The sequence below is a fragment of the Dermochelys coriacea genome, chromosome 10 (genome assembly GCF_009764565.3).
Source record: "Dermochelys coriacea isolate rDerCor1 chromosome 10, rDerCor1.pri.v4, whole genome shotgun sequence".
In the NCBI taxonomy this organism is placed as follows: Eukaryota; Metazoa; Chordata; order Testudines; family Dermochelyidae; genus Dermochelys; species Dermochelys coriacea.
Genome location: NC_050077.1, coordinates 82757321 through 82784723, shown reverse-complemented (window position 1 = coordinate 82784723; position 27403 = coordinate 82757321). Strand labels below are relative to the sequence as shown.

General features: G+C 46.8%; 2 protein-coding genes and 2 long non-coding RNA genes across 10 annotated transcripts in view; 2 read left to right on the top strand and 2 right to left on the bottom strand.

Moving 5' to 3' along the window:
* LOC122456164 overlaps window positions 1-1731 on the top strand; it is a 35622-nt gene extending 33891 nt beyond the window's left edge. Inside the window, exon 3 of the long non-coding RNA XR_006274861.1 lies at window positions 1551-1731. This is a non-coding gene — a long non-coding RNA (uncharacterized LOC122456164). The remainder of the gene's footprint in view (window positions 1-1550) is intronic.
* The window catches only part of GLCE (glucuronic acid epimerase), a 110499-nt gene extending 107554 nt beyond the window's left edge, over window positions 1-2945 (bottom strand). For 2 of the 6 annotated variants that reach the window (XM_043494200.1, XM_038420402.2), the window contains exon 1: window positions 2501-2621. The gene's annotated coding sequence lies outside the window, so the exon portion shown is untranslated. Of the gene's footprint in view, window positions 1-2500; window positions 2622-2926 lie in introns of those variants that run through there. The other 4 variants (XM_043494196.1, XM_043494202.1, XM_038420404.2 and 1 more) reach the window with 4 other exon arrangements.
* Window positions 2261-3373, top strand: LOC119863070 (basic proline-rich protein-like). Its single transcript, XM_038420821.1, has one exon. It carries the CDS (start codon window positions 2261-2263, stop codon window positions 3371-3373), a length of 1113 nt encoding a protein of 370 aa, XP_038276749.1.
* Window positions 3374-11711: 8338 nt separating this feature from the next.
* Window positions 11712-27403, bottom strand: part of LOC122456162 — a 42601-nt gene continuing 26909 nt past the window's right edge. The window contains exons 2-4 of one of the 2 annotated variants that reach the window (XR_006274859.1): window positions 15930-16093; window positions 14850-15012; window positions 11712-14099 (exon numbers count right to left, since the gene is read on the bottom strand). This is a non-coding gene — a long non-coding RNA (uncharacterized LOC122456162). Of the gene's footprint in view, window positions 14100-14534; window positions 15013-15929; window positions 16094-27403 lie in introns of those variants that run through there. The other variant, XR_006274858.1, reaches the window with a different exon arrangement.

Below are 27403 nucleotides of genomic sequence, written 5' to 3'. Positions count from 1 at the left end.
TTTTACTCTGCTACTCCATAAATCAGTTATGATCTTCCATACATTGAAAATTATCTGGAAGAAGCTATTTTGGCTTTATCTCTTAACAATCAAGCTTCATTTTAGTCCAAAATAAAATAAGATAAGTGGGGGTTTTTAAATGCAAGTTTGATAAATGGACTAATACAATCTCTACTTCTACATCTTGCTAGGCCTTTTGAATTCACCCACTAAGCAAACTATTCACAAAATTGTCTCTTGACACAGATAGATATAAAGGGGCATACATATTTCTACAAAGAATATTTTGATCTCAATAGTTATATTTGAATGTTACATAAACAGTGCGAAATGGAAGCGGTTTCTCCTGTTGGGAGTGCTTATTAGACCCACTATAGCTTGGGCCCTTAATCAGCATTATGCCCTGGTTAGGCATATTTAGAACTAAAATACATCTAAATCTGCCTATTTTATAAATGGAAATCAAGCGGGGGCGGGGGAGGAAGAGAAAGTCAGACAGACATCTTCGTGGTTTCGGATCATCTGACAAAAAAGCTAATCAACTGCACAACCATCTTTGAAGAGCATTAGCATTTTTATGAAGTTTCTAGATCAAAATTGGAGTGGTCCCATGGATGTAGCCAGAGGATATAGGTATATTTCACAAAAAGGCACTTCCCACTGAAACGGTTGTCAGAATCATAGAACTGTTGCAACTAATTGTAACAGCTATAGTAGCATCAAAGATTAAGTACTCCTAAGTTTTTGTATTTCCTAAGATAAGTCTAACAAATCAAAATTCTTTCTGTCCCACATAAGCAGCTAATATTCTGCCCCACTTCTATGGAACCACCACCATCACCACCAAGAGGGAAATCCATGTCTTTTGGGAGGCCAGAATAATGAGTCAAGATCCACTGTTACAGATCAGAGGAAAATATGCCCCTTAACAAAAGCGTTAGAATATTCAACATTGCGTCCCTATGTTTAATTCATGTTGTCTTTTGAAGCACAAGTAGCTGGCAACAAGTCTCTAGCAATAACCAGGTAATAGGGGCTAAATTAGGGTCAGAAGCATAGCCTGAGCTTTAAATATTTCTGCTTTAGTCAGTCCACATTACACCTTTAAGGAGACAGTAAAACTACCTCAGTTCCACATGAACAGGTGCTAGCACAACATAAAGAGCTATTCACAAGCTCTTCTATGCCAGACTGCACCTGCACTAATGAAGCACACAAAGAAACAGCTACTCTTGACCAAGAAAACAGGTAGCATAAAAATTCCCAAATAGTGTCTCCAGTGACTACAGAACATTTCAGATCCAGTTATGTTAGTCTTGTAAAATTCTATACACCCACTCAATTGGGATGAGTAAGTTTACTCACCCATCAAAGTTTACTCACCCATCCGTTTCTTTAGAGGATCATCCTAAGGGTGGTAAATTTTTATGGGTGTTTGTTTAAGATCGGGTTACTCATACAATGCTCTGGCAGCAAAACCCAGTACTTTACCCACTCTGATGAATGAAACAAATATCAACCTGCAATCAGTGCCTTTATCCTGTCTCCAGAAAGAGCTGCTATTGCTCTCCCTTCTCCTCCTGGACCTGGAATTTCAAAATCTCCATCCTGAAAGGTGAAGTCTCTTCTACTAAGCAACTTGAGGAAGAGAATGGAACAAAGCACTTTTATTTGCTTTGCACAGAAGCCAAAGTGAACATGAAAGCAAGAGTGTAAAACTCCGATACAGACACAGAAGAGCATGGAGCTGAAAAAGTGGTGGCCAGGTTTGACTGAAAACAGCTACAACCAAGGCTGTCAGGGTAAAGCAAATATGTCTCCTTTCTGCAACAGCCTCAGAGTGCCTGACTTCCTGGAGAGACAACAGAAGAAACAGCCAACTGGGGAGTTTCGAGACAGTCTTGCCTATAACCCTTGCACACCGCTCCCAGGTACCATCATCCTCAGCTTCTACTCTCTGCACCAGGGCAGGCGCTTGCTGTTGCCAGACCCGAACCCATCGGTCTCTGCACTCGCCGGGCAGCCTGACCATTGCTAGACGGAGTCAGAGGAACAGGGTGGAGGAAAGAGACTAGGAGACTGCACAGACCTAGCGCCCACCCCACCCAGCAGAGATCCCCCAGGACCCCACATGGCCCCGAGGCAAGGCAGGGGGCAAACCAGAGCCCCTTGCCGCCACCGTGGGGGATGGGGGGGCTGGGACAGCGTGTACGCGGGGGGGGGCTGGGAGCCATGACCCAGACTGTCACCCCTGTGTACGATGGAAACCACCTCAAGCCAGGGGGTGCGGCAGCCGCTCCCCCGCCCCACCTGTCAGGGGAAGCCGGGCCCGCAGCCGGCCCAGGCCCCCCAAGCCCTGGCCACCCCGGGGGACACGAGCCAGCCCACACGCCGGGGAGCTGAGCCCGAGACGCCCCGCAGCAGCGCCGGCGGCGGGAGACGGCCCCGGAGCCGGCGCGGGTCCCGGCCGCCCCGCCCCGCAGGCCCCGGCAGCTCCCACCTGTGCAGGGCGGCGGGGCGCGGGCCTCCCTCGGCGCGGCAGCTCCTGCCTGTCCCCGGCCCGGGCGGAACCAGAGTGCGGGGGGCCCCGGGAGGCGGCGACGTGGGGCCGCGCCGAACCCCGCCCCCGCCCCCGCCCGCCAGCGGGGCGGGGACACGCGCTGCCCAATCCCAGCGCGCCGCCCCCAGACCGCCGGCCAATCACCGCGCGCCGCCGGGCTGCCGGGCGCGGGGCTGGAAAGCCGCGCTCGCCGGCAGCCGCGCGGAGGTAGGAGCGCTCCGGAGAGCGGCCGCCGGCGGCCCCAGACCCACCCCGGCGCCCCAGGTCCCGGAGCCCGCAGCCCCTTCCCCTCAGGTCCGGGGCACCTGGCGACCCTGCACCCGGGGGCGGAGCAGCGCGGAGCCCCGCCCCCCCGGAAGTTCCTACCTGTGGGGGCGGGCGCGGCGGAACCACAGCGCTGGGGGGGGGGGCGAGACTCCGGCCCCACTTCCCGCGAGAACCCGGCGGGGAGGGCGGGGACCCATCGCCCAATCACAGCGCTCCGCCCGCAATGAGGGCGGGCCAGGATGGGACCCGCCGTCCAATCCCAGCGCGCCGGAGGGGACGGGGGCTGCCGCCTGCCCGGGCCCGGGCAAGGGGCGGGTCTTGCGGGCGGCGCCCCGGGAGCCCCCCGCGGGACAGTCCGGTCCCGTCCCGCAGCCCCCGCCCCCGCCTCTCCCCGGGAGCCCAACCGACCGGAGCTCATGGGAGCCCCGCAAATCCCCCTCCCCGCAATCTCCCCCCCGCCGGCCCCCCGCACCGCGGCGCGGCCCCGCCCCGCCGCCGGGTGGAGCGAAAGCGACCGGGGCTGTTGTTCCATCGGGCACGTGGTGATCCCCTGTTCTGTTCCTTCCCGCTGGCGCTGCCGGCTGCCCGGACCCTGGGCTAATGGGCCCCTGCTCTGACCCAGCCTGGCCGCCCTTACGGTGACCACGGGCCCTGTGCTGGTCGCTGTGGCAGCCTCCCAGTTCATCAGCCTCCCTCCCCAGGGCTTAGGGCTGGAACCCAAGGGCTCAGCTGGGCTTTGTCTACACTAGCGCTTTGGTGCCTAAAACGTTTGTGGAAAAACACCACCCCCACCAACCCCGACCGAAATAAGTTTCACAGGCAAAAGTGCTGGAATGGACAGAGCTATGGTGGCGAGAGAGGCTCTCCCACTGACATAGCTACCCCGGCTCTATGAGGGTGGTTTAATTACACATAGAGCAGCTACATGGGAGACCTTCCAGTGGCACAGCAGCAGTGGAACAGCAGCTCATCTGTAGTGTAGACATAGCCTCGAGATGCCACAGGGAGAGAGAGGGGGAAAAACAAGCTTCAGAGGAGACAGCTTTAGACTCCTGTCTTTAAGGAAGTCCGCTTTGAGATGCCATAGACCTGGCGTCCTCCGTGGGCTTTGTGCTCTCTCTTTCTCATAAAGAACCAACCTTCCACACAAACTTCCTCGTGGCTGGACTTTACAAAAACTAGACAAGCCATTTACAACACACACTTTGCTTCTCTACAAAAGAAAAAGGACACTAAGCTATCTAAACTACTACATGCCACAAGGGACCACAACAATGTTCCCGTAACCCACCCAGCAATATTGTTAATCTATCCAACTATACTCTTAGCCCAGCGGAAGAATCTGTCCTATCTCGGGGCCTCTCCTTTTGCCCCTCCACCCCCACGAACATGATACAGTTCTGTGGTGACCTAGAATCCTATTTTCGACGTCTCAGACTCAAGGAATATTTCCAACACACCTCTGAACAACATATTAACCCACAGAGACCTTCCTACCAACACTACAAAAAGAAGGATTCTGGGTGGACTCCTCCTGAAGGTCAACACAGCAGCCTGGATTTCTACATAGACTGCTTCCGCCGACGTGCACGAGCTGAAATTGTGGAAAAGCAGCATCGCTTACCCCATAACCTCAGCCATGCAGAACACAGTGCCATCCACAGCCTCAGAAACAACTCTGACATCATAATCAAAAAGGCTGACAAAGGAGGTGCTGTCGTCATCATGAATAAGTCGGAGTATGAACAAGAGGCTACTAGGCAGCTCTCCAGCACCACTTTCTACAAACCATTACCCTCTGATCCCACTGAGAGTTACCAAAAGAAACTACAGCATTTGCTCAAGAAACTCCCTGAAAAAGCACAAGAACAAATCCGCACAGACACACCCCTAGAACCCCGACCTGGTGTATTCTATCTGCTACCCAAGATCCATAAAACTGGAAATCCTGGACGCCCCATCATCTCAGGCATTGGCACCCTGACAGCAGGATTGTCTGGCTATGTAGACTCCCTCCTCAGGCCCTTCGTTACCAGCACTCCCAGCTATCTTCGAGACACCACTGACTTCCTGAGGAAACTACAGTCCATTGGTGATCTTCCTGAAAAAACCATCCTAGCCACTATGGATGTAGAAGCCCTCTACACCAACACTCCACACAAAGATGGTCTACAAGCCGTCAGGAACAGTATCCCCGATACTGTCACGGCTAACCTGGTGGCTGAAGTTTGTGACTTTGTCCTCACCCATAACTATTTCACATTTGGGGACAATGTATACCTTCAAATCAGTGACACTGCGATGGGTACCCGCATGGCCCCACAGTATGCCAACATTTTTATGGCTGACTTAGAACAACGCTTCCTCAGCTCTCGTCCCCTAATGCCCCTACTCTACTTGCGCTACATTGATGACATCTTCATCATCTGGACCCATGGAAAAGAAGCTCTTGAGGAATTCCACCAGGATTTCAACAATTTCCATCCCACCATCAACCTCAGCCTGGACCAGTCCACACAAGAGATCCACTTCCTGGACACTACGGTGCTAATAAGCGATGGTCACATAAACACCACCCTATATCGGAAATGTACTGACCGCTATTCCTACCTACATGCCTCTAGCTTTCATCCAGATCATACCACTTGATCCATTGTCTACAGCCAAGCTCTACGATATAACCGCATTTGCTCCAACTCCTCAGATGGAGACAAACACCTACAAGATCTCTATCATTCTTACTACTACAATACCCACCTGCTGAAGTGAAGAAACAGATTGACAGAGCCAGAAGGGTACCCAGAAGTCACCTACTACAGGACAGGCCCAACAAAGAAAATAACAGAACGCCACTAGCCATCACCTTCAGCCCCCAACTAAAACCTCTCCAACGCATCATCAAGGATCTACAACCTATCCTGAAGGACGACCCATCACTCTCACATATCTTGGGAGACAGGCCAGTCCTTGCTTACAGACAGCCCCCCAATCTGAAGCAAATACTCACCAGCAACCACACACCACACAACAGAACCACTAACCCAGGAACCTATCCTTGCAACAAAGCTCGTTGCCAACTCTGTCCACATATCTATTCAGGGGATACCATCATAGGGCCTAATCACATCAGCCACACTATCAGAGGCTCGTTCACCTGCGCATCTACCAATGTGATATATGCCATCATGTGCCAGCAATGCCCCTCTGCCATGTACATTGGCCAAACTGGACAGTCTCTACGTAAAAGAATGAATGGACACAAATCAGACGTCAAGAATTATAACATTCAAAAACCAGTTGGAGAACACTTCAATCTCTCTGGTCACTTGATCACAGACCTAAGAGTGGCTATCCTTCAACAAAAAAGCTTCAAAAACAGACTCCAAGGAGAGACTGCTGAATTGGAATTAATTTGCAAACTGGATACAATTAACTTAGGCTTGAATAGAGACTGGGAATGGATGAGTCATTACACAAAGTAAAACTAGTTCCCCATGATATTTCTCCCCCCCACCCCACCCCCCACTGTTCCTCTGATATTCTTGTTAACTGCTGGAATTAGCCTACCTTGCTTGTCACCATGAAAGGTTTTCCTCCTTTCCCCCCCCCTGCTGCTGGTGATGGCTTATCTTAAGTGATCACTCTCCTTACAGTGTGTATGATAAACCCATTGTTTCATGTTCTCTGTGTATGTATATAAATCTCTCCTCTGTTTTTTCCACCAAATGCATCCGATGAAGTGAGCTGTAGCTCACGAAAGCTTATGCTCTAATAAATTTGTTAGTCTCTAAGGTGCCACAAGTACTCCTTTTCTTTTTGTTTCTCACCCGCAACCCTTAAACACCTGCTCTACCCAGGAGTCTTTTAGCTGAGGGCTCAGATACTGGTATCCACCTCCTATTTCCAAGAGCCTGGGTTGCTGTTCCCACCCAGGCTCTGCACCCACATCACAAGAAGTGAGGAAGTCCAACCATGTTACAGAGTCCCCAGCCGAGCCTTCTCCCAAAAGCATGAAACTTGGGCTTCAGCCTCTTTGTTCTCTTTTCATCAGTGAGAACATTGAAGTGGTTACAGAATCCCCCAGCCTCAGTCGCAGCCTCACCATACACCAATCTAACTGCCCCATAGACCCTAGTCACGATGTTATGACCACGTCCTGATGCAGCTTCATGAAAATTGTTACGGTAAGGACCCTTAGGGTGGCTAATACACAAGATATGAAAACTATCCTAAGACCATCTACTCCTGCATTCATAATGCAGCCTTAGGGAGTCACTGATCCCCTTTCTAAACCACAGTATGTGGGCACATTCTCCTTAGATCATTCAGAATGTGTGTCTTTCAAATTTCAGATATCTTGGAAGAGCAAATTTGAATCTGTGTCCCATTAACACAAACAGGTTGAGTGTGATCTCCATTTAAATCAGCATAAGGACTAATATTGTGGATGCACCTGTGTAAAGACTAAGTGACTGCTTGGGGACCACGCACTCCTACGGTGACTCCACCGGTTTCCTTGAACGCTTCTTTTAGGAGCAGCATGAAGTGTGGGAGTTAAAAACATGTAGCCTGACATTTCTCCCCACTGCATTCACAAATCAGTTTGGAACCCTGGTAGCTAGTCTTTGGTGGGTAACCACTACAGCCAACAACAGATTAATGTAGTTTCCTATCTTCATGTCTTGAGTCATGCATCTTGCCTACATACTGCTGCCAACAGGATTCTCAGAGAGCCACCCTCAGTGGAGTGAGTAGGCACTGTGCTAAACTTGTCTCATCTAACAGTTACTGAATGAATATTTCACACTGAATCTCAAATTCTGTAAGTGCAAAAATTAAACCAATTTATCTTTTTAAAGCAATCTTTTTATAGCCATGATCTTGGTGTCCAGATTTCTCTGCCCTGTGGTTTTAGGAAGACTACAGAACTATCAGATATTTTTTTTTTTTTTTTTTTGGAAAACCTACTCAGTCCACTCTGCACATTTAAAATCCTAAAAGTTAAAGATACTATATGATTCCTCTACAATGTAGTGCTTTGAAAACACCGTAGGCCAGCTCTTTAATTGATGTAGTCTGTGTAGCTCTGTTGAAGTTAGCTACACAGTCCACATCCTGTAAGGATCTGGCCCCATGTAATCTTCAGAAGTATTGCTGTTTTAAAGTAAAACCTAACACCCCTTTCAGAGAGCAGGTATCTTTTCAGTTCATTAGAGCTGTAGCAGGGATTCGGCTCACAGCCATAGGAGCCTTCAGAGTCTCCTCAAACATCAGCACTCTATGCTTCCATTCACTTTGTACATGTGCTAATTATTTTGTCAAGAGGAATTATAGGAAAAATAAAGAGATTCATAACTACATATGCTGGGATTTAACAGCCACATTTTTCTTCCCTCGCTTAATAGCCTTAAAAAAAGAGAAGAAAAATAAATTGAAACAAAATCTGAGATACTTTCAATATGTTTAATTCATGTTCATCTCAATTTGATCAGTATAGAGATATTCTTGGCTAGTGCTGTGTGAAAATTGCAAAAAAATCTTCGCAAAATTTCTCAGCACAAATCTCAGTTTAGTTCTGGGCTGCTTCATGGCTCAGAACTTTAGGTTTCCACACAATTATTGCATTGAAACATGCACAATTCCACCACTTCTACAGCTCCCCTTCTGCAAATCTTTACCACCTGACTATCAGTGCTCACTACTGAGAAAGGTCCTACATAAAGTAATAGGGTTATTTGTAGCAGCAAGCACTTCATCAGCTAAATAATAAGGCATTTGCAGGATTGGTTTCTTTGTCCCATTCCATGGATAACTTCTTAGGGTCAGATCACTGGGTCCTAAGAGGGGCCAGTCCACTGCCCAAAATAGAGTGCAGCAGTCTCCAGCCATGCCCTGATATGTTCTTCCATGCTACTGGGTGCTGGGAGAAGGAAGAGGAGAGCCAGCTTTACACTATCTGGGGATTTCCCTATGCAAGGGGAATACCCACCTGCCCAATTAAGACAGCTTTCTGACCAGTGCAAAGTAGTCAGAGGGGTGGCAGGGATCTGACCACATGGCCTTTACATTCTCACTGGCTTATTGTTTGGTCAGGCTTCGTCTGCCAGTCAGTTCCAAAACCAGACCCTGGGCTTGATTTTCGTCTCATACCATTTTTCTGCTGGTATTACACCAGTGGTAACTCAGGATTTACACTGAAGGGGTAAAGAGAAAATTATTCCCTCAACCTTTAATCCAGCCTTACTTAGATATTTCAGGTCCAGGATTCTTTCAGTTTTAGTATAAACTTCCATTGCTAAATTACAAGTGTTGCCTGAGTCACTTAGGGCTAGATCCACAATGGGGACTTAGGCTCAGCATTGCAATGCCTAACTTTAGGCACCGTGCCTAAAGGAATCCACAGCACCAAGGTACATGCCCAGGCTCCCTACACCAAGGGAAGAGTTCGGCACATAAGAAGGGGAACTGCAAAAGCCAGCAAGCTGAGGCCTGGTCTACACTACACAGTTAGGTTGATGTAAGGCTGCTTACATTTAATTATGTCAATAGCTACATTAAAGACTTGTCCCGCCAATGTAAATGCCCTAGTACACCAAAGTCAGAACTCCACGAGAGGTGTAGGGCTTATGTTGGTGTAGTTAGGGTGACGGAGTGTCTCTGTAGACACTAAAAAGAAAAGGAGTACTTGTGGCACCTTAGAGACTAACAAATTTATTTGAGCATAAGCTTTCGTGAGCTACAGCTCACTTCATCAAATGCCTTTGGTAGAAAAACCTCATCCGATGAAGTGAGCTGTGGCTCACGAAAGCTTATGCTCAAATAAATTCGTTAGTCTCTAAGGTGCCACAAGTCCTCCTTTTCTTTTTGCGAATACAGACTAACATGGCTGCTACTCTGAAATCTGTAAACACTGCGTTGCTTTCATCAGCTATTGGCTGTCTTGTCATACTGCTCCATACTGGAGCTGTTAAATTGACAAGAAGGGTGGGCAGCTAGAGCCCAGCTGCCCTTGGCTGTCCACTTCCAGCCGGGCTGCTGCCCGGAGGCTCCCCATTCCCCACTTCGGGAGCCATGAAGCCCGAGCGGCTGCCCCTGCTCCTGTCCTGGCTCACAGTTCGCCCCTCTTCAGTCGGCGGAAGCGCTCCTGGTGAGGATGCACACCATCAACAGAAGGAGAGTAGTGTGGACATCAGTCACCACAGTAATTAGTGTGGTAGTTGTAAGTCAACCTAATATAGATTGATTTAGGGCTGTAGTGTAGACATCCCCTGAGGCAGAGCAGGGATTTGACCCCAGCTAGCCTACGTGAGTGCCCTAACCCCTGGGTGAAGGGGATTCTGGCATGGGTCTCTCAGTGTCTCCCATTGAAGCTGTTCCACTTTATATAAATAATTAAATAGTAATTGGGACAGGGACTTGACTCTCCCTAATTCCCAGTGAGTGCCCTAACCACTTCCTAGAAAGCCATTCTTGTACTCTCACTGGCTACATAAGTTTTTCAGACATAGTGGAACAGCTTCAACAGAGGAGACTGAGGGAGACTTACCCCCACCTAATTACATGGGAGAAGAGAGCTGGGTTCAGATTCCTACTCCATAGCTGGTAGAGGGGGGATTTGAACATAGCTCGCCCACATTTTGGACAAGTGCTCTAACCCCTGGGCTAATGTTACAAAGGTGATGCAGTGCTTTCTACGCTCCGTGTCTGGGATCTGAGCACACCTGTTGAATCCAGTCCCATAGCAAGACAGGTGGGCAAGAGCTAGTGTAAGGATTCCGGTAGGGATTAGGCACCTGGGACATAGGGTATGTCTACACTGCAGCTGGAAGATGCAATTCCCAGCTCAAGTAGACATACCCACACTTGCACTGATCACGCTAGTGCACTAAAGACTGACGCATACCAACTTCCATCCATATACACTGAGGATCTTGGAGAGGATCGAACTCAGGGCCCCTAGCCCAGGGGTGGGCGAACTACTGCTCGGGGGCACATCCGGCTCTCCAGACATTTTAATCCGGCCATCAAGCTTCTGCCAGGAAGTGAGGTCTGGGGCTTGCCCCGCTCTGGCACTCCAGCCAGGGAGCAGGGTCAGGGTCTTGCCCCACTCCGCACAGCTCCCAGAAACAGCAGCATGTCCCCCCTACAGCTCCTATGCATAGGAGCAGCCAGGGAGCTCTACATGCTGCCCCCACCCCAAGTGCTGCCCCCCCCCGCCCTAACCCATCCTGTTGTCTGTTCAGCAAACAACTGTGCTGCTATTTTTAACAGTCTAGCACAATCAAAGCTAGTGTTTGCCTACCCAAGCTGGAAGTTATGTTGCAGACATACCCATAGGTGGCTGTATGCATACCCAGCAGCAGAAATGAAAGCACCTAGGAGACTTTAGCAGCAGAAACTAAGGTGCCCTCAGGGTTAGGCAGCAGCTAAGGAGGGGGATTTGAGGATCTAAACTTGGATTGAGGCACCTAAATCCCTTTGTATGTCTAGCGCTTCATGAACTCAGGAGGATAATGGTAGATTGACCTTTCACTGATTTCAAATTAACCAAGTGAAAAAGCACTCAGTACGGGCCTTAATTAAAACATTATCTTAATAAATCACTTTTGGACAAATTGTAGAAGAGGGAAAAGTATCTTATGGTGCTTCATTGTTATGTTACTTAGAATGATGCCAAAGGTCACATGCAACTGAAGGGTCTTAAAATTAAATTGTGATTCTGATGACTTTTCAACATGTGAACAGAATTATTTTTCAAGTTTCTCCCAAAGATTGCTTCCATGGTCGCATACACACAACACTCCCTCTTCCAAAGTATTCATTTTTTAAAGTTACCTAGGGAAGGCAGAATCATAAAGTAAAATGCAAAGAAATGTGAGGATTCTAAAGGTTATTGCTTTTTCTTTCCTTTTTTTTTAAAAAAAGAACACAATAGGTACTTATAACCGTAGTCATCACAGCAAGTCACTTTCAGAAATTCACAATTGCAAATGAATTCAAAACCATAGTGATGCTTTTACATTCCTATGCCAGATGTAATAGGTTATATACAATACATTTCTTATATTTACCAGCTTTTGTATTAGAACTTCTCAAAGTGCTGCACAGGGAATATAGTTCAATATACATTGTCAGTTTCCCCACATTAAAATACAACAATAAAAAAGAAAACTTTAGATTTAAAGGCCCAGTTCTTTTATTGTTGAGCACATTGGTGTACTCAATGCCACAATTACCTCTTAAAGTAAGGGTAGCAGAATAGGCCAAATGGAGCTAATGGAAGCTGAGTGTTTCAAAAACTCAGCACATAGAAGGCAAATGTCCTTGCTTTAAAGAACTTCAGCCTATTTGGTTAGACAGCCAAAAGCCCAGTATCAGTTCAATACAACATGCAGAAGGGGAATGAAGCATAGAACTGTGCAAAATGTAACATTTAGCTTGACCAACTAATCTTAAATAGATTATCATAAAGGTTTGAAAAGTTTACAAGAACCAAGGCAATTTCACAATCTGTTTCAACCCTTTCCTTATGTAGAAAAACCACTACATTTACACCCAAATACGAAGTAGAAATAAATTTCTTGGAGATGCCTCGCTCCTCTTAAGTCGGCGTTCTTCCACTACAGTCCAGCCATGCCTGTTCAGCACAGAATCCACAGCGCAGCCATGCCTTGTGCCCCGTGGTATCCTCCCAGCAGACGGTCTGCCTGGGCCAGATCTCTAGCATACACATTTCACAGTAGCTACCAATGTTAAATGTTCTTTATCCAGTTGTTTCTTTTGTGGGCAGTTAGCACTTCAGCATCTACTGTGACGAAATGTTGAGGTTATTCTTGGCGCTTGCTACGGAAGTCCTCAAGGAAATAGATACTGTAGAGCCTTGATTTTACAAACATTTTAATCTTATAAATGATCAGTTATACAAACTAGTTTTCCCACCTGAAAAAACCCCACATCACAAGAGTGATGTTGACGAAAAACAAGTCAGCAGCTCTTCCCATCCTCATGCCTTCAGTGGTTTGTAAATCACTTTGCAGTGGGGTTTGAAGGGCAAGAAGGAGGCAATACAGTGCACCAAACTACAGCCTATGCACTGTACCTAATCTAGTTTTGAGATGTTCAGTTTTATGAACCTCTCAATCCTCAATTAGATTAATAAAATAGGGGTTCTACTGTTAAACTCTTGTTTAAATGACCGCACAACTTTTCAAGGTCCTCTACCATCATTGTTGGATCCTTCCATGCTCTTATCTTTGGAAACAGCACCCCAAATCCAAATAACTCTGAGGTTGAGGCAGGTTCAAAAACCTGAATTCAGGTTATGTGGCTTGGGCCACCCTCAAGTTTAAAGGCACATATCACCAAGGCTGTAGGCAACACCAAGGACTGCTGTTGATTGCAGTGCTTTGTCACCAACTTCATCGCTGGAAAACTACTGGATTCCTCAGCAGGAATAGGATAAATGAATCCCCAGTCTCACACCCCGCTATGTGAATTGGGACTTTGGTATTCAGTCACAATTGTGCCTTTGGGGATATACTTTTTTATTCAGGGAATATTAAAAATACCATGAAGAATAAGCAGAACAGTAGAAAAGTCAGATTTTTTACCTTCCATAAATGGAAGAGTCTTAATTTAGAATGGAAATATTTTATTTGGATTTGTTGGATTTATTTGGACTATCCTCCATTGTGGCTATTTTACTTTAAAATACTGAATGAGAATTCTATGTCAGAAGGTAATTAGGTATGCTTAAAAGTGAGAGTTTTAACAGATTTTCTCTGCTCGGGTTTCAGCAAAGCACAGAGAGGTTTTCAAGTAGAGCCCTAAGTATTATAATGCATTTAAACAGCATTTAAAGGATGTGTGTGATCCCAAAGCTAAAGTGAAAATTTATTCTGAAATTATTATCTTGTTTTTACAGATTTTCTGCTGTGCATTATTTGGAAAATCCTTTACTTCAGACAGCCAAAATATCAAGTTCAGTTATTTTCCTTTCAGTCTTTTACTGAGTTGGGTTCTAAGGTGATGATTCATGTATTAATATGTAGTTATTAGATGACTCCTCTACCTCTACTGCTGTTATCTGTCTTTGGCAATGGAAAAAAGAAAATTCATTCTTAAAATCTCAGCAACAAATGGAACATGCACAGAAATCAATCCTGCTCTCATTGACGTCAAAGGAAAAAATTCCATAGACTTCAATAGAAATAGAATTAGGCCCATATATCACCTATTAGTTTGATTTATAGTGCTGAGAAAATCCATACATCTGAAAGGGAAAAAAATGTATCTGTTAAAAATAAGTCATAGGAATTAGGTGACTGTTGATGATATTTATCTCAAATAGGGAAAAACAAATATTACAGCTGTCAATTATAAATATTGGGTAGGTTACCTATTACCTAGAGCAGGGGTTCTCAACCTTTTTCTTTCTGAGGCCTCCCCAACATGCTATAAAAACTCCACAGCCACAGAGGGCCTTGCAAAGCTAAGTTGCTCAGGTTTCAGCTTCAGCCCCAGGTGGCGGGACTTGGAGCCCCGGGTGTCAGCCCCCGGGTGATGGGGCTTTGGCTTTCTACCCTGGGCCCCTGTAGGTCTAATGCCAGCCCTACTTGGTGCCCCCCCCGAAACCTGCTCGCGGCCCCCCCAGTGGGCCCCGACCCCCTGGTTGAGAACCACTGACCTAAAGGTCCAACCAAAATTAGGGCCCATGCTACTATGAATTGTGCATATACATACACATACTAAGAGACAGTCCCCAGTCCAGAGAGATTACAATCAAAGGCCCCAGTTCAGGATAACACTTAAGCACATGCTTAAGGTTAGGTGCATACGTAAGTGCTATCCTGAATAGGGATGCTTTACTGAATTAGGGCCTAAATAGACAAGACAGACAAAGGCAGTACCATTATCACCACTCTATAAAGGGGGAACTGAGGCAGAGAGTGAGATAAAAGGCCTGATTTTCCAAGCACCCACAGGGCTCGTTGACTTCATTGGAGTTGTGGACATTTCTCACCTGTAAATAACCAGCCCACAAGTGACTTGGCCCAGGTCACACAGGAAGTCTGGGAAGGGAACCCAAATCTCCTGAGTCCTAGTCTTGTACCTTTAGCACATATCTGTCCTTCCTCTTACTCATTGGAGGCTTAGTATTTGCATGTCTCAATCTTGTAAACTTCCTTAAACACGAAAGGATAAACCACTGAAAAAAAATCCAAGAAGGCACAAAACTCTCCTTTGCCATGATACTGCCAAAAACTTGACAGTGGATGGGCTGCTGGTATGTGGTGATCACTGCCTGTCATGCCGACCAATATTGTCTCATTGTGCCCTCGTACTCCCCTTTCTAGGCGTCTGTAGCCATCTGTTGTCTTGTCTCATACTTAGATTGTAAGCTCTGGGGGGCAGGAACAGTCTTTTTGTTCTGTGTTTGTACAATGCCAAGCACAATGGGCTCTGGTCTAGTAATGGACCAGGGCCCATTGTGCTTGGCACTGTATAAATAATCATACGGTAATAATCGTAATACATAATAATAATTAATACTACACTTTGCTTTGCAAGTTAGGTTCCCATATTACACCTGAAAGGTTACAGGGCACTTAGTGAGGTTACATGTTGATATTGACTTATATGTTCAGTCAAGGGTTTTGTTAACATTACGGCCCACAAAGTCAAAGTTCAAGTAGTCCAACAAGTAGGAGACTGAATTATAATGGTAGTTTTAAGCCTTTGACAATCTACTGTTACGTGTATGCTCATAAAGGAGTTTTTACAGGCAGCGAGATTTACATCCTGCTGCAGATATGGAGGCGGCCTGCAAAGCGTGAATGATAATATGATGGAAGCTGCTGATTGTGGGTCATCGTATACTGTATGTAGACAGAAGGAGAGGTGCATCACAACACAAGGAATAATTAAGAACACAGATAGCTAGAAACATCAAATTACTAAGAATAATAACTCTTTATAGTCATCCTAATTAAATAAATGTTGAGTGCCTAATGGCTTGCCATTCATTTGTTTCGGAAGTAGCTAGTGCTCAAAATGAGACTTAAAGAGTTATTACTCTTTAATTAACTTATCTGCCACATACATTTCATGGTGAGTTTCCATCTGTTTTCCACTCCCGTTGCTTTCGGTGCAGCCTACAGCATGTAACTGTGGACACACACATACCCTGGTCGGCAGGATCTAGAGTTCAGTACATTCTGCCAAGAAAGCGGGGCCCACTGGAAGCCAAGAGCAGCATTATGATTTCTGTTAGCAGAGAGAGAAAAGTGAAAGTCGCTGTCAGTCCACGCTGTTCACAGAAGACAGTCATCTTATGTAGTTCAATGAGGTTATGGATACCAATTTTAAAAAAAACCCCTCAATCATAATACCAGATCCTTATAAACACATTTCAAGTTGCGGGGGGGAGGGGGGGTCCCAAGTCCCCACCAGACTACGATTCAAGTTATTTACAATGCCCTGCCCCTGTTTGTAGCACTTGAGGATTTCTCCAAGCAAACCAAACAACCATCAAAAGGTCCTTTTTTCTCTCTTTCCTTTGAGAGAGAGGGGAATCAGAAGAAAAGGAAAGCAAAGATGGTCTGTCTCTTAGGCAGTCTTTTGGGGTCACCCCTTTGGGGCTTGGCTTATCAGCTGATATCTTTAATTAGGGTCTGCCTCCAGCCCCTCCACTTAGATCACCATGCTTTATAACTGGTCCATGCAGTCTCAGGGACAGTCAGGCCTGAGACAGGCACCATCACGGCTGATCTGTTTCTGTGCTCAGCTATCTTCTTTATATTCGCTGCCCTTTCCTGTGGCAGGCTGTTTCTTTTTAAACTTCCCCTCCCCACCCATCCAGACAAAGCAAGCCTTCCAGGTGTGCCTGGTTAGTGCTGGCTGAGCCCTGAAGAACTCAGCAGTCTCCTCTCTGCTAGAGCGAAGGGGGGGGTGTCGAAAAGTTGTTGACAAAGCTCACTGAAGTAAAGCTGATTTCATTCTCCCTCCCACCCCACCTTGCCCTCATCTTATATGGTAGATAATTTGTGTGACAAAACAGAAAGAGCAACCCCCAATGCTCAATATAATCTTTGTACCCTGTCAGATAAATGATGAATGAAGAACAGGGATAACGTGATATCTACTGGTTTTACTGAAGTCTGTTTGATCACCGGCCATTGGTATTCTGCAGGAGTTTCTAATTGTCACTTTGTGATATGTAGCATTGCTGTGGTTAAATACGCGGGGTCCTGTATCTGTTATTAACCTTTATGTTGTGCCTCCAGCAACTAGGGCAAAGTAAGATCAGAATTCTGATCAAGTTATATTTAATGCACTGTTTCTCTCGCTTGACTAACAACCTAGTATTTTAGTTAAAAATTGAAAAACAAGAAACTGGGGAAAATATAGATATTGATGACTTAGCTGTGGTAATGTCTTTTATTTACATATCTCAGGCTCGTTTTCCATAGGATGGTCCCCAGGTCATTGAATAAACACTGAGATTTTGCAGGTAACATATCAGTAAATCACTGTCTTTCAAAGCATTTTTACTACACCATTGCTTGAAAATAAGGATTTCATTTCATTCTGAATTTATTACTATGTCTATGCTACTATTTATCTCCGTGGCTCCAATGTACATTATTAATGGGTTATTTTATTGTTCTTCTATCCATGGGGAATCATATAGCCAAGGAATTTTTGTATTAATCACAGAATCTCTTCTGAATTAGAGTCTAAAAGTTCCACTATCAGAAGGTTTGGGGATGTTTTTGTTAATACGGTACCAAGAAAACAGCTACTATTGAAAGAGTAGCAGAAATATTGATTGTCTTGTTCAAAGACAAGTGTTGTTTATCCCATTCTCAGGTGAGTTTTCCAGCAATGGGTCAGATCCTGAGCCGACATAAATCTGCATCACTCCATGTGAATCACAGATTCACACCAGCTGAGGATCTGGCCCAACCCAATGTTTTCACTTATCAGGGTCATTTAATGCCTAGGTGTAGGCAGGCATATGTGTTTTCTGTTGCTGTTCTCCTCCATTGAACCTTTCATTAAACAAGTTAGCATCTGAAGCTGAAGTGATGGATTAGTGATCATACAGGTGCAGCGGCAGGTCTACCATAGGAGATTAAGGGTTTACTGCAGGCAGGGGAGCAATAGATTGACCAGTGTGTGTACATGTTACAAACTGCTAGACATTTTTCAGGCATAGTTATCTACTTCTCCATCCCATTACGCCAAACTTGTGCTGACATGTCTCCACTGAAGTCAGCACATGCATACTGGTGTGGAAAGGAGATTCAAGCCCTGCATAAGAACCTGTGGGTTAAATTCCCCTTCTGCTGACCTTCTGACCGGGGAGGATTTCACCTGTGGGAGAGAAAGTGCTTCTGTCTAGAGTGGCAGTCGTGACTGAGGCCTTCCTTTGGTTTGAGCACATCTCTCTGGCGCTGCATGCCGAAGCCACAAGCAAGTTATTTTTGCATCAAACCATAAAAAAGCACAAATCCTCTGTTTTGTAATTACCGTAGCACTTAAGGACACCCCCCCCCCATGGATTCTCTGCTCTACCTTTTTCTGCTGATAGTAGTTGCTGGAAATAGCAGCAAGGAAAAGCACAAAGGGCGACATATGATATCACAGACCTTTTAAACCCCACAGTAAGAGAAATGCCGATATCAGATTGTAATGAGCAATTTGTATCCTATATAAATAATTCAGATTTATTGTTATTTAGCACTGTGTGGTTATTCCTGGCTGCCAGCCAGGGAAAGACTGAGTCAATGTGGCACTAGAGATTTTCTGTTCATCAGCTAATCCAGCCGTCTTTAGTTTCAATTACTTCAAGGGGATGTTGAAAATAGATGTTCAGTAGAAGTTCCTGATTGTTCTGCACCAGGACTCAGAGGGAAGGATGATGATGTTATATTATTATTAACTAATTAATAATGGCAATTGGCTATATTTTTATTAATTTGCTCAAGGATTTTTTTAAATGTATATTTTACAGTTTAAAAATGATCCCCCAGCATGTTCTCCCCTTATGTATTTGAACCAGATTCAACTGAGGGCTCAATCTGACTGCTCTTACTAAGGTGAAATTCCCCTGAAATCAGAAGACATTTCCCCAAGCAAGGATTGCAGAATCCAGGCCTGCAAGGACAGACTGTGTCCACCCCTTGGTAGGTACCCAAGAATGGGAGGGGATGCAAAGCACCTGCTCACCATTCTAGGCACAGACCCAGTCTTTGCACTTAGGGGCTAGACTGGGGCAGTCTTTGCACTTATCTCTCTATCTGGGAAAAGAAGAACCTGGCTCCATAAAGGCCAGAAGAGCAGGAGCCAGCGGAACAAAATGCATGCTGGATCTGTTCAGAGGGATGCTACAGAAGCCAGATGCCTCATGTATTCCCAGGGTGGTGCATCAGCCTAACTCTAAATAGCTCCAGGAGCTCTTGCTGGGGAAGAGCCATAAGGTAACCGTTCGTTTAGAGAAAAAGTCCCTTCCTGAGAAGTAGCCCTGCAGAGTTCAGGATTGCAGGGGTAGAAGCGGATATTATGATGCATCTGGTTAGCATAAGTGGGTAAAATTCACTAAGCTGAGTAGTGAAAAACAACACACGGTGGGTGCGTTGTGGGGGAGGTTTTCACTATATTTTAGGATGGGTTTTAATTTACCATTCAAATTAGCCTTCCAGTGCAAAGGATTGAGTGTTCGATTTAGCAGAGACCATCCTTTCAACTCCCGGGCATGCTTCTGTTACAGGACTCGGCTTCTCTACCCTACCTGCACAGCCATACACACTGGAGAGGGCTGCACATTCCTGCAGCGGGAACCATCCCGGCTCACCCAATCTACAGTGTTGTACAACAGCTACAGTTTGACCATCACTCCAGAGATTGAGCTGGAGACCTCCAGAGTTGAAAATATGAGTCTCCACAGCTTGAGCTAAAGCCCCAGGCTCTGGAGTTGGGGCTGTCACAGACTCATAGCCTCTATGAATCAGACACAACACACGCTGGCCAGTGGGTTACAGTGGCACATCGGCTTTTGCACATTAGGGCTAACATGGTAAACTGCCCAAGCGCTGCATAAGGGCTCCTAGTCCCACATGCATTGGGCAGGCTGCGAGGAAGAACATTCAGCACAGTATCCAGAATGCAAGAAGGAACTGCAAGGCAGAACTGTCCCGTGGGCGTGTTTACTCTGAGCAGGCAGGGGCCGGGTGGATAACTGAGCTTTTCTGAGCTGTAAAAAAATTTTTTAAAAAGCAAAACATATAAATAACTCATAAGCCTGGGGCGGAGGAGCTGCAGCAAGGTGACAGCCGAGGAGTAGGGTTGGAATGAGACAGGTGGCAAGTGGGTGTATGTTTCCGCCAACTTTGGCTGCAAATACGACAGTTGGGAGACAGAGTCGAGGGCTTGGCGGGGGGGGGTCTTTCCACCCCTCAGTGCACGTGTGAGTCCTGTCAACGTTAATGGGAGTTATGCGCACCCAGCAAGGGGAGAATAGACAGACTATAGAAACCAGACTCCTTCCCTGGGAGTCTGTGCTGCCTTGAATAGGGCTGTGCAGGGTGGAAGTCACCCAGGGATTAGGCCTCTAGAGAGGAGTCTCATCTGCAAGGGGTTTAGTCTCTTCTCAGGGTGTGCTCAGGGTGTAACTGAAGATTGGCTTTGGCCTGAGATAACTAGAGAGGAGTTTGCGGCCAGTGCTGTGAACGCACTGAAGACAAGGGGTTGGCCCTGAGGCATGTGACTGCCACTCAGTCCCACAGAGGGAAGAGCTGTGCTGGCCTGGCTGATTCTGGGGACAGGCTGCTGGCTGTGATGGGGCACAGAGCAGTTCCTCTGCCATTTGCAGACAGGTCCTGCAGAGAGTTAGACCGGAGCAAGGAAGCTCTGCAAACTAATTCCCTGCCTCCCGCACTGGCTTGCCAAGATTCCCTTCTGCCTCACTCTCTGAAGTCCTGCAAAGGCTAACACAGCCCTGGGGCCCTAGCAGACCCCCTGGAGCAGCCTACAGGGGTAAGTGAAGGCAGCCAGGGCTAACCAAGGGTCCCTAAGAAACAGGCACTTCTGGGTGGGATGGTTTTAGTAGGATGCCCTGGTGGCCTGTAGAGACTGAGGGTGTGTCTGTGGGCTAGTGGATCTCAATGCTGGGAGTGCAGCTCAGAGACAGACAAGGGTCCCTTGGGGCTCTCACTGTCCATCCCGATGAGAGAGGTCTCCCTTGTCACGCCCCAGTTGCCCCACTGCCATCTATGGCCGCAGGGGTGGGAGCCACTGGATACCCCCTCTGGGGAGCAGATTATCCCAATGCAGGCAGTGAAGCAGACACAGTCTTCCCAGTTCTAACATCACAGGACGAGTCAATTCTAGGAAATCAGAGAAAGCTTTCACAAAAAGAAAAGGAGTACTTGTGGCATCTTAGAGACTAACAAATTTATTTGAGCATAAGCTTTCGTGAGCTACAGCTCACTTCATCGGATGCATTCGGTGGAAAATACAGTGGGGAGATTTATATACACACACAGAGAACATGAAACAATGGGTTTATCATACACACTGTAAGGAACGTGATCACTTAAGATGAGCCATCACCAGCGGGGGGGGGGAGGAGGAAAAGCTTTCATGGTGACAAGCAAGGTGGGCCATTTCCAGCAGTTAACAAGAACGTCTGAGGAACAGTGGGGGGGGGGGGGATGGAGGGAGAAATAACATGGGGAAATAGTTTTACTTTGTGTAATGACTCATCCACTCCCAGTCTCTATTCAAGCCTAAGTTAATTGTATCCAGTTTGCAAATTAATTCCAATTCAGCAATCTCTCGCTGGAGTCTGTTTTTGAAGCTTTTTTGTTGAAGGATAGCCACTCTCAGGTCTGTAATCGAGTGACCAGAGAGATTGAAGTGTTCTCCGACTGGTTTTTGAATGTTATAATTCTTGACGTCCGATTTGTGTCCATTCATTCTTTTACGTAGAGACTGTCCAGTTTGGCCAATGTACATGGCAGAGGGGCATTGCTGGCACATGATGGCATATATCACATTGGTAGATGCGCAGGTGAACGAGCCTCTGATAGTGTGGCTGATGTGATTAGGCCCTATGATGGTATCCCCTGAATAGATATGTGGACAGAGTTGGCAACGGGCTTTGTTGCAAGGATAGGTTCCTGGGTTAGTGGTTCTGTTGTGTGGTGTGTGGTTGCTGGTGAGTATTTGCTTCAGGTTGGGGGGCTGTCTGTAAGCAAGGACTGGCCTGTCTCCCAAGATCTGTGAGAGTGATGGGTCGTCCTTCAGGATAGGTTGTAGATCCTTGATGATGCGTTGAAGAGGTTTTAGTTGGGGGCTGAAGGTGATGGCTAGTGGTGTTCTGTTATTTTCTTTGTTGGGCCTGTCCTGTAGTAGGTGACTTCTGGGTACCCTTCTGGCTCTGTCAATCTGTTTCTTCACTTCAGCAGGTGGGTATTGTAGTAGTAAGAATGATAGAGATCTTGTAGGTGTTTGTCTCCATCTGAGGAGTTGGAGCAAATGCGGTTATATCGTAGAGCTTGGCTGTAGACAATGGATCAAGTGGTATGATCTGGATGAAAGCTAGAGGCATGTAGGTAGGAATAGCGGTCAGTACATTTCCGATATAGGGTGGTGTTTATGTGACCATCGCTTATTAGCACCGTAGTGTCCAGGAAGTGGATCTCTTGTGTGGACTGGTCCAGGCTGAGGTTGATGGTGGGATGGAAATTGTTGAAATCCTGGTGGAATTCCTCACGGGCTTCTTTTCCATGGGTCCAGATGACGAAGATGTCATCAATGTAGCGCAAGTAGAGTAGGGGCATTAGGGGATGAGAGCTGAGGAAGCGTTGTTCTAAGTCAGCCATGGGTATTTCCCCATGTTATTTCTCCCCCCCACCCCACCCCCCACGGTTCCTCAGACGTTCTTGTTAACTGCTGGAAATGGCCCACCTTGCTTGTCACCATGAAAGCTTTTCCTCCTTCCCCCTCCCGCTCCTGCTGGTGATGGCTCATCTTAAGTGATCACTCTCCTTACAGTGTGTATGATAAAACCCACTGTTTCATGTTCTCTGTGTGTGTATATAAATCTCCCCACTGTATTTTCCACCAAATGCATCCGATGAAGTGAGCTGTAGCTCACGAAAGCTTATGCTCAAATAAATTTGTTAGTCTTTAAGGTGCCACAAGTACTCCTTTTCTTTTTGAGAATACAGACTAACACGGCTGCTACTCTGAAACCTGTCATTATGCAAGAGAAAGCTTTGAGCTTGACACCATGGGGGTAAAGTACCCGCCACAGACCGAATCCTGTCCCCTTGTCATGCTCAAGTAGCAGGTGTAACGCATGGGACCAGGGAGATCGGTGCATCATAGTGTCTGCTGGGGCACCAGGGATAGAAATCCTTCCCACAGCAGAATGCTAGTGGGATGGATCAGCAGCGAACTCTAGAGTCCTGGTGAAGCTGGAGCAGCCCCTCCCTGGATGAAATTCACAGCTCCCAGCACGGACACCAGCCTGGTTCTGCTGAGGGGCAGATCCACCAGGCTTGTCAGCAAATCCAGCTGTGCAGGAGCGTGCAGGAGCCTGCTGGGCTTCTGATCTCCAGGGCTCACCTGAGATGGCCAGAAGCTGCCTGCCTGGGCTCTCCAAATCCTGCCCCCAGCACGCCACACAGCAAAGCCAACCCAGCTCCGGTGAGCCCAAGGCTCCAACCACTCAAAGAAGTGGGGCAGGACTCACCCCTTTCAGGATTGGATCCTCACTTATGGCTGTCATCGCCAGGGAGCCAGCAAAGCTAGATTCTGGAATGGCAACCCATCGTCACAGCTGAGTCACTCCACCACATTGTTAGGGACTTATTCCTTCACCCGCTTACTTTGCTGGTCCTTCTCACAAGAACAGACAGCAACAATACCCAAAGTCCAAAGGTGCAAACAATTCGATGTTTATTGGGGTGAACTTCCAGCAAGCATGATTCCAGTTTCCTTCCTGAGTGTCCCCCTTCCCAGCTCTGACACCCCAGAGCTTTACACCTGTGTCCCTGTTCCCATTCCTGCCCTTAGCCAAACATGATTCCAATTCCCCCACCCCCATTCCCTGTTCCCATTTCCCCACACCCACCCACTTCCTGATTGACTGCAGACTATACAGTAAAACTTGATTTCTGCTTCGCTATACCTTAACCTATCATTTTCCTGAAATTTAACTAACCAATCGTAATGTATTGTAACATGATTATGTAACCAATTATATCCCACCACCTTAATTAGTTTACACCCAGCAAAATTAATTATTCAGCAAACAGAAACAATCACAGAACCAGACAAAGATTATGCAGACAAAGAATGGGGAAATGGGGACTACAATGATAAAACAATACAGAAGTGAGGATTTCACATCCCAGCTTGGATAAGTGAGTTCTTGCCAGACAGGATGCTATCAAACTAAGTTTCCTTTTACATCTTCTAGGCACTTCCCTTTCTCTGGAGGTGACGGGTGTTATCAGGACAGGATTGTATCCTAATGACCCAATAGCACCTGATTTCAATGGGACTAGTTTGGGATGTGAGGAGGGGACTGGTCACTTCCCAGCTTATGGCTGCCCCTGCTGCTTAGCCAAAGGCCTTAGCCTAAGCACAGGGCCTCAGACTGTCACAGTAAGAGAAGGACCTTACGCGGCAGACAGTGATTTTGATTCTCTCTTTTATACCTCCAGAACTAGCCAAGTGATAGGAATACACCTACATTCTTAGAGTACAGGCCTTTACAGACAGGCCTGAATATCTATATCCTAACACACATCACAGCTGCCATCTGGGCCGGAAGTCGTCTCCTCCTTCCTGCTTTAACTCCTCGTATCATCCTTAGCATGGTCACATCCAGGGTCACAGCACCACCTTCCACCTTCTTCAAGCCCATTCATCTCATTCCATAGCACCAATGTTTAATATTAGACGGTGTATTGGTAAGGCAAAAGCCACCACTGCAGACCCACGTTCCAGCCAGAGCAGGGTCAGCGCCAGCATGTCGATCCCCCAGCTAGAGTAGTTGCAGCTACCTGTTTAGAGAGTGATGCCTCAGCCACTAATCTGTACCACCTAAACCCAAGAAATACAGGACCAAGGCCTGGACTCCTCATTCCAATTACCTCTCCCTGAACCCAGTGGAACTTTGCAGAATAACAGATTGTCGAGCAACAAGGGTTTGGCCTGTAGTTTGCAAGGCCACATGGGGACCCAATCCTGCCCCCCTCATGTCAGTAGTCAAGCTCCTGATTATTTCAATGGAACAGGATTGGGCCCCAGCACTGAGATGCAGAGAGGGGGGAAGAAGTTTGCTTTCTGAATAGGCCACGGTGACTTTTGGCTGCTCTGGACGCTTTGTCTTAGCTGGCAAAGGAATCATTCATCAATGCAGAGCTTGGAGAAGGATCTCGTTAAAATGGTGACGTTGCTGGAGGGCCAGAGGGCTCCTTCCACAGCCAGCATTCTCAGCACCTTGGACGGTGTCAGACCACTCCTGCTCCAGCAGCCAGGTCTCCTTCCTGCCCCAGCCCAAACCTGGGTATGCAAAACAAAAGGTGATCAGCTGTTACACTGGTATTTGAGCCCAGCCAGTGGTATGAAGATCAGCATCCTGTAGCTAAAACCAAGAATTAGGAACAGGAAGTCCAGCTGTGCTGGACAATAACTCTAGACAATCAGCCACAGAAAGATTGATAAAGCTATTACAACCCGCTTACGGCATCCAGTCATGAATCACATTCAGCTGGATTCCCAGCTATAATTCTGAGAGAGAACACAAATGTGTGCCAAGATAAAATTCACCCAGAGCCTCATTATTCAGCCCAGGAACAATGCCTGCATTTGCACAAATGCAGGTAGCTGGACTAATCTGGCTTCTGCAGCACAAGGGATGAAGTTTAACACAGAAAACAAGGACTCGGACTGGTAACGCTGGGTACAACTGAAATGGGACATATTATTATTATGTATTGCAAGTTTCTGCAAAGGGACATCTGGGTGCCAACATCCAGCAGAGCAGATACATAGAGCAGAGGGATAGCTCAGGGGTTTGAGCATTGGCCTGCTAAACCCAGGGCTGTGAGTTCAATCCTTCAGGGGGCCATTTAGGGATCTGGGGCTTTGAGCAGCAGGTTGGACTAAGATGACCTCCTGAGGTCCCTTCCAACTGTGAGATTCTATGACTGTTATGTTATCATTCTATGTTATCTTGCTCAGAGTGACTCTGTCAAGTAGTTTAAAGCCTGCCCTGGCTGTTATCGGGGGGGGGGGAAGGGTAGGGGGCTGGGAGAGTCTCTTGCTTCTTAATATTCAAGAACCAAACCTTGAAGTTCTTTGAAGAGTTCTTTGAAGTTCTTTAAAGGCACAAAGGGAGGTTGGCTCCCAATTCCCATTGACTTTCAATGGGTGATTAACTGCCTTTTGTGTTCTGAAAATACCCTCTCTTAGGGCAGTTCTGCTCTTAAAACACTGCAGCTTTGCCACTGTAGGACTTCAGTGAAGATGCTCCTATGTGGACGGGAGAGCTGCTGTTGGCAAAGTGAGTCCACCTCCGCAAGAGGCAGTAGCTGTGTCAGCGGGAGAAGCCCTCCCATCACCATAGTGCTCTCTACACCAGGGGTGAGGTCAGTATAACTGTCTCTCAGGGGTGTGGATTTTTCCGGTAAAACCAACATTGGAGCCAGTGGGATTTTGCCTGAGTGCAGACAGATGTTACCAGGATCCAGCCTGAGGTGGAACATTTTCAATCCTCTACCCTGCAACACAGAAAGGAGGGGTGACGGCCTCAAATGACGGCTGCTGCACAACCAGGCTTTCCGCCCACAAAAAGAGCACAAGTTAATGAACTATGATCTAGATTAATCCAAACTTCTGAGATGCCTCACTCAACATAGACCCTGCTGCAGACCTCCACCGGGTCTAGGAGTGGAGGTTGAAAAGCCCCTCTACCAGCAGCCTAAAAAGTGGGTAGGGAGCTGATTGGGCACATCCCCCTGGCTGCCTCCACCATATGGGGTTGTAAAGAGCCCTAATCATAACCCTGATAGGAGGCAACCTTACCTGGTTTCTCTTGCCATGAATCCACCTTGGGCACCTGGAGATGCAAGTCACAAGGAGTCTGGCCCAAATCTGTCTCTGGAACTATTCTGGGGTATGAAAGAATCAATTTCTGGTATTTCTGTTATTGGCAACGATGTCAAAGTCTATATAGACCAAAAAAAAGATGGAGGCAAATTTCACAAGGGAAAACGAAGGAATCTGGGTCACTTCGTTTCAGTCAGAGAGGCTCAGGTTCCTGGGCCAGAACTAAGTGTTGCTATTAGGCAGTAGCTGTGGGTGGACTTAGAAGACTTCTCAGCATTCAATGCTTTGGCGAAGACAGCTGTGCATCCTCTCTTTGTGAAGTTGCAATGAATTAACATGAAAGGTTTCAGAGTAGCATCCGTGTTAATCTGTATTCGCAAAAAGAAAAGGAGTACTTGCTCAAATAAATTTGTTAGTCTCTAAGGTGCCACAAGTACTCCTTTT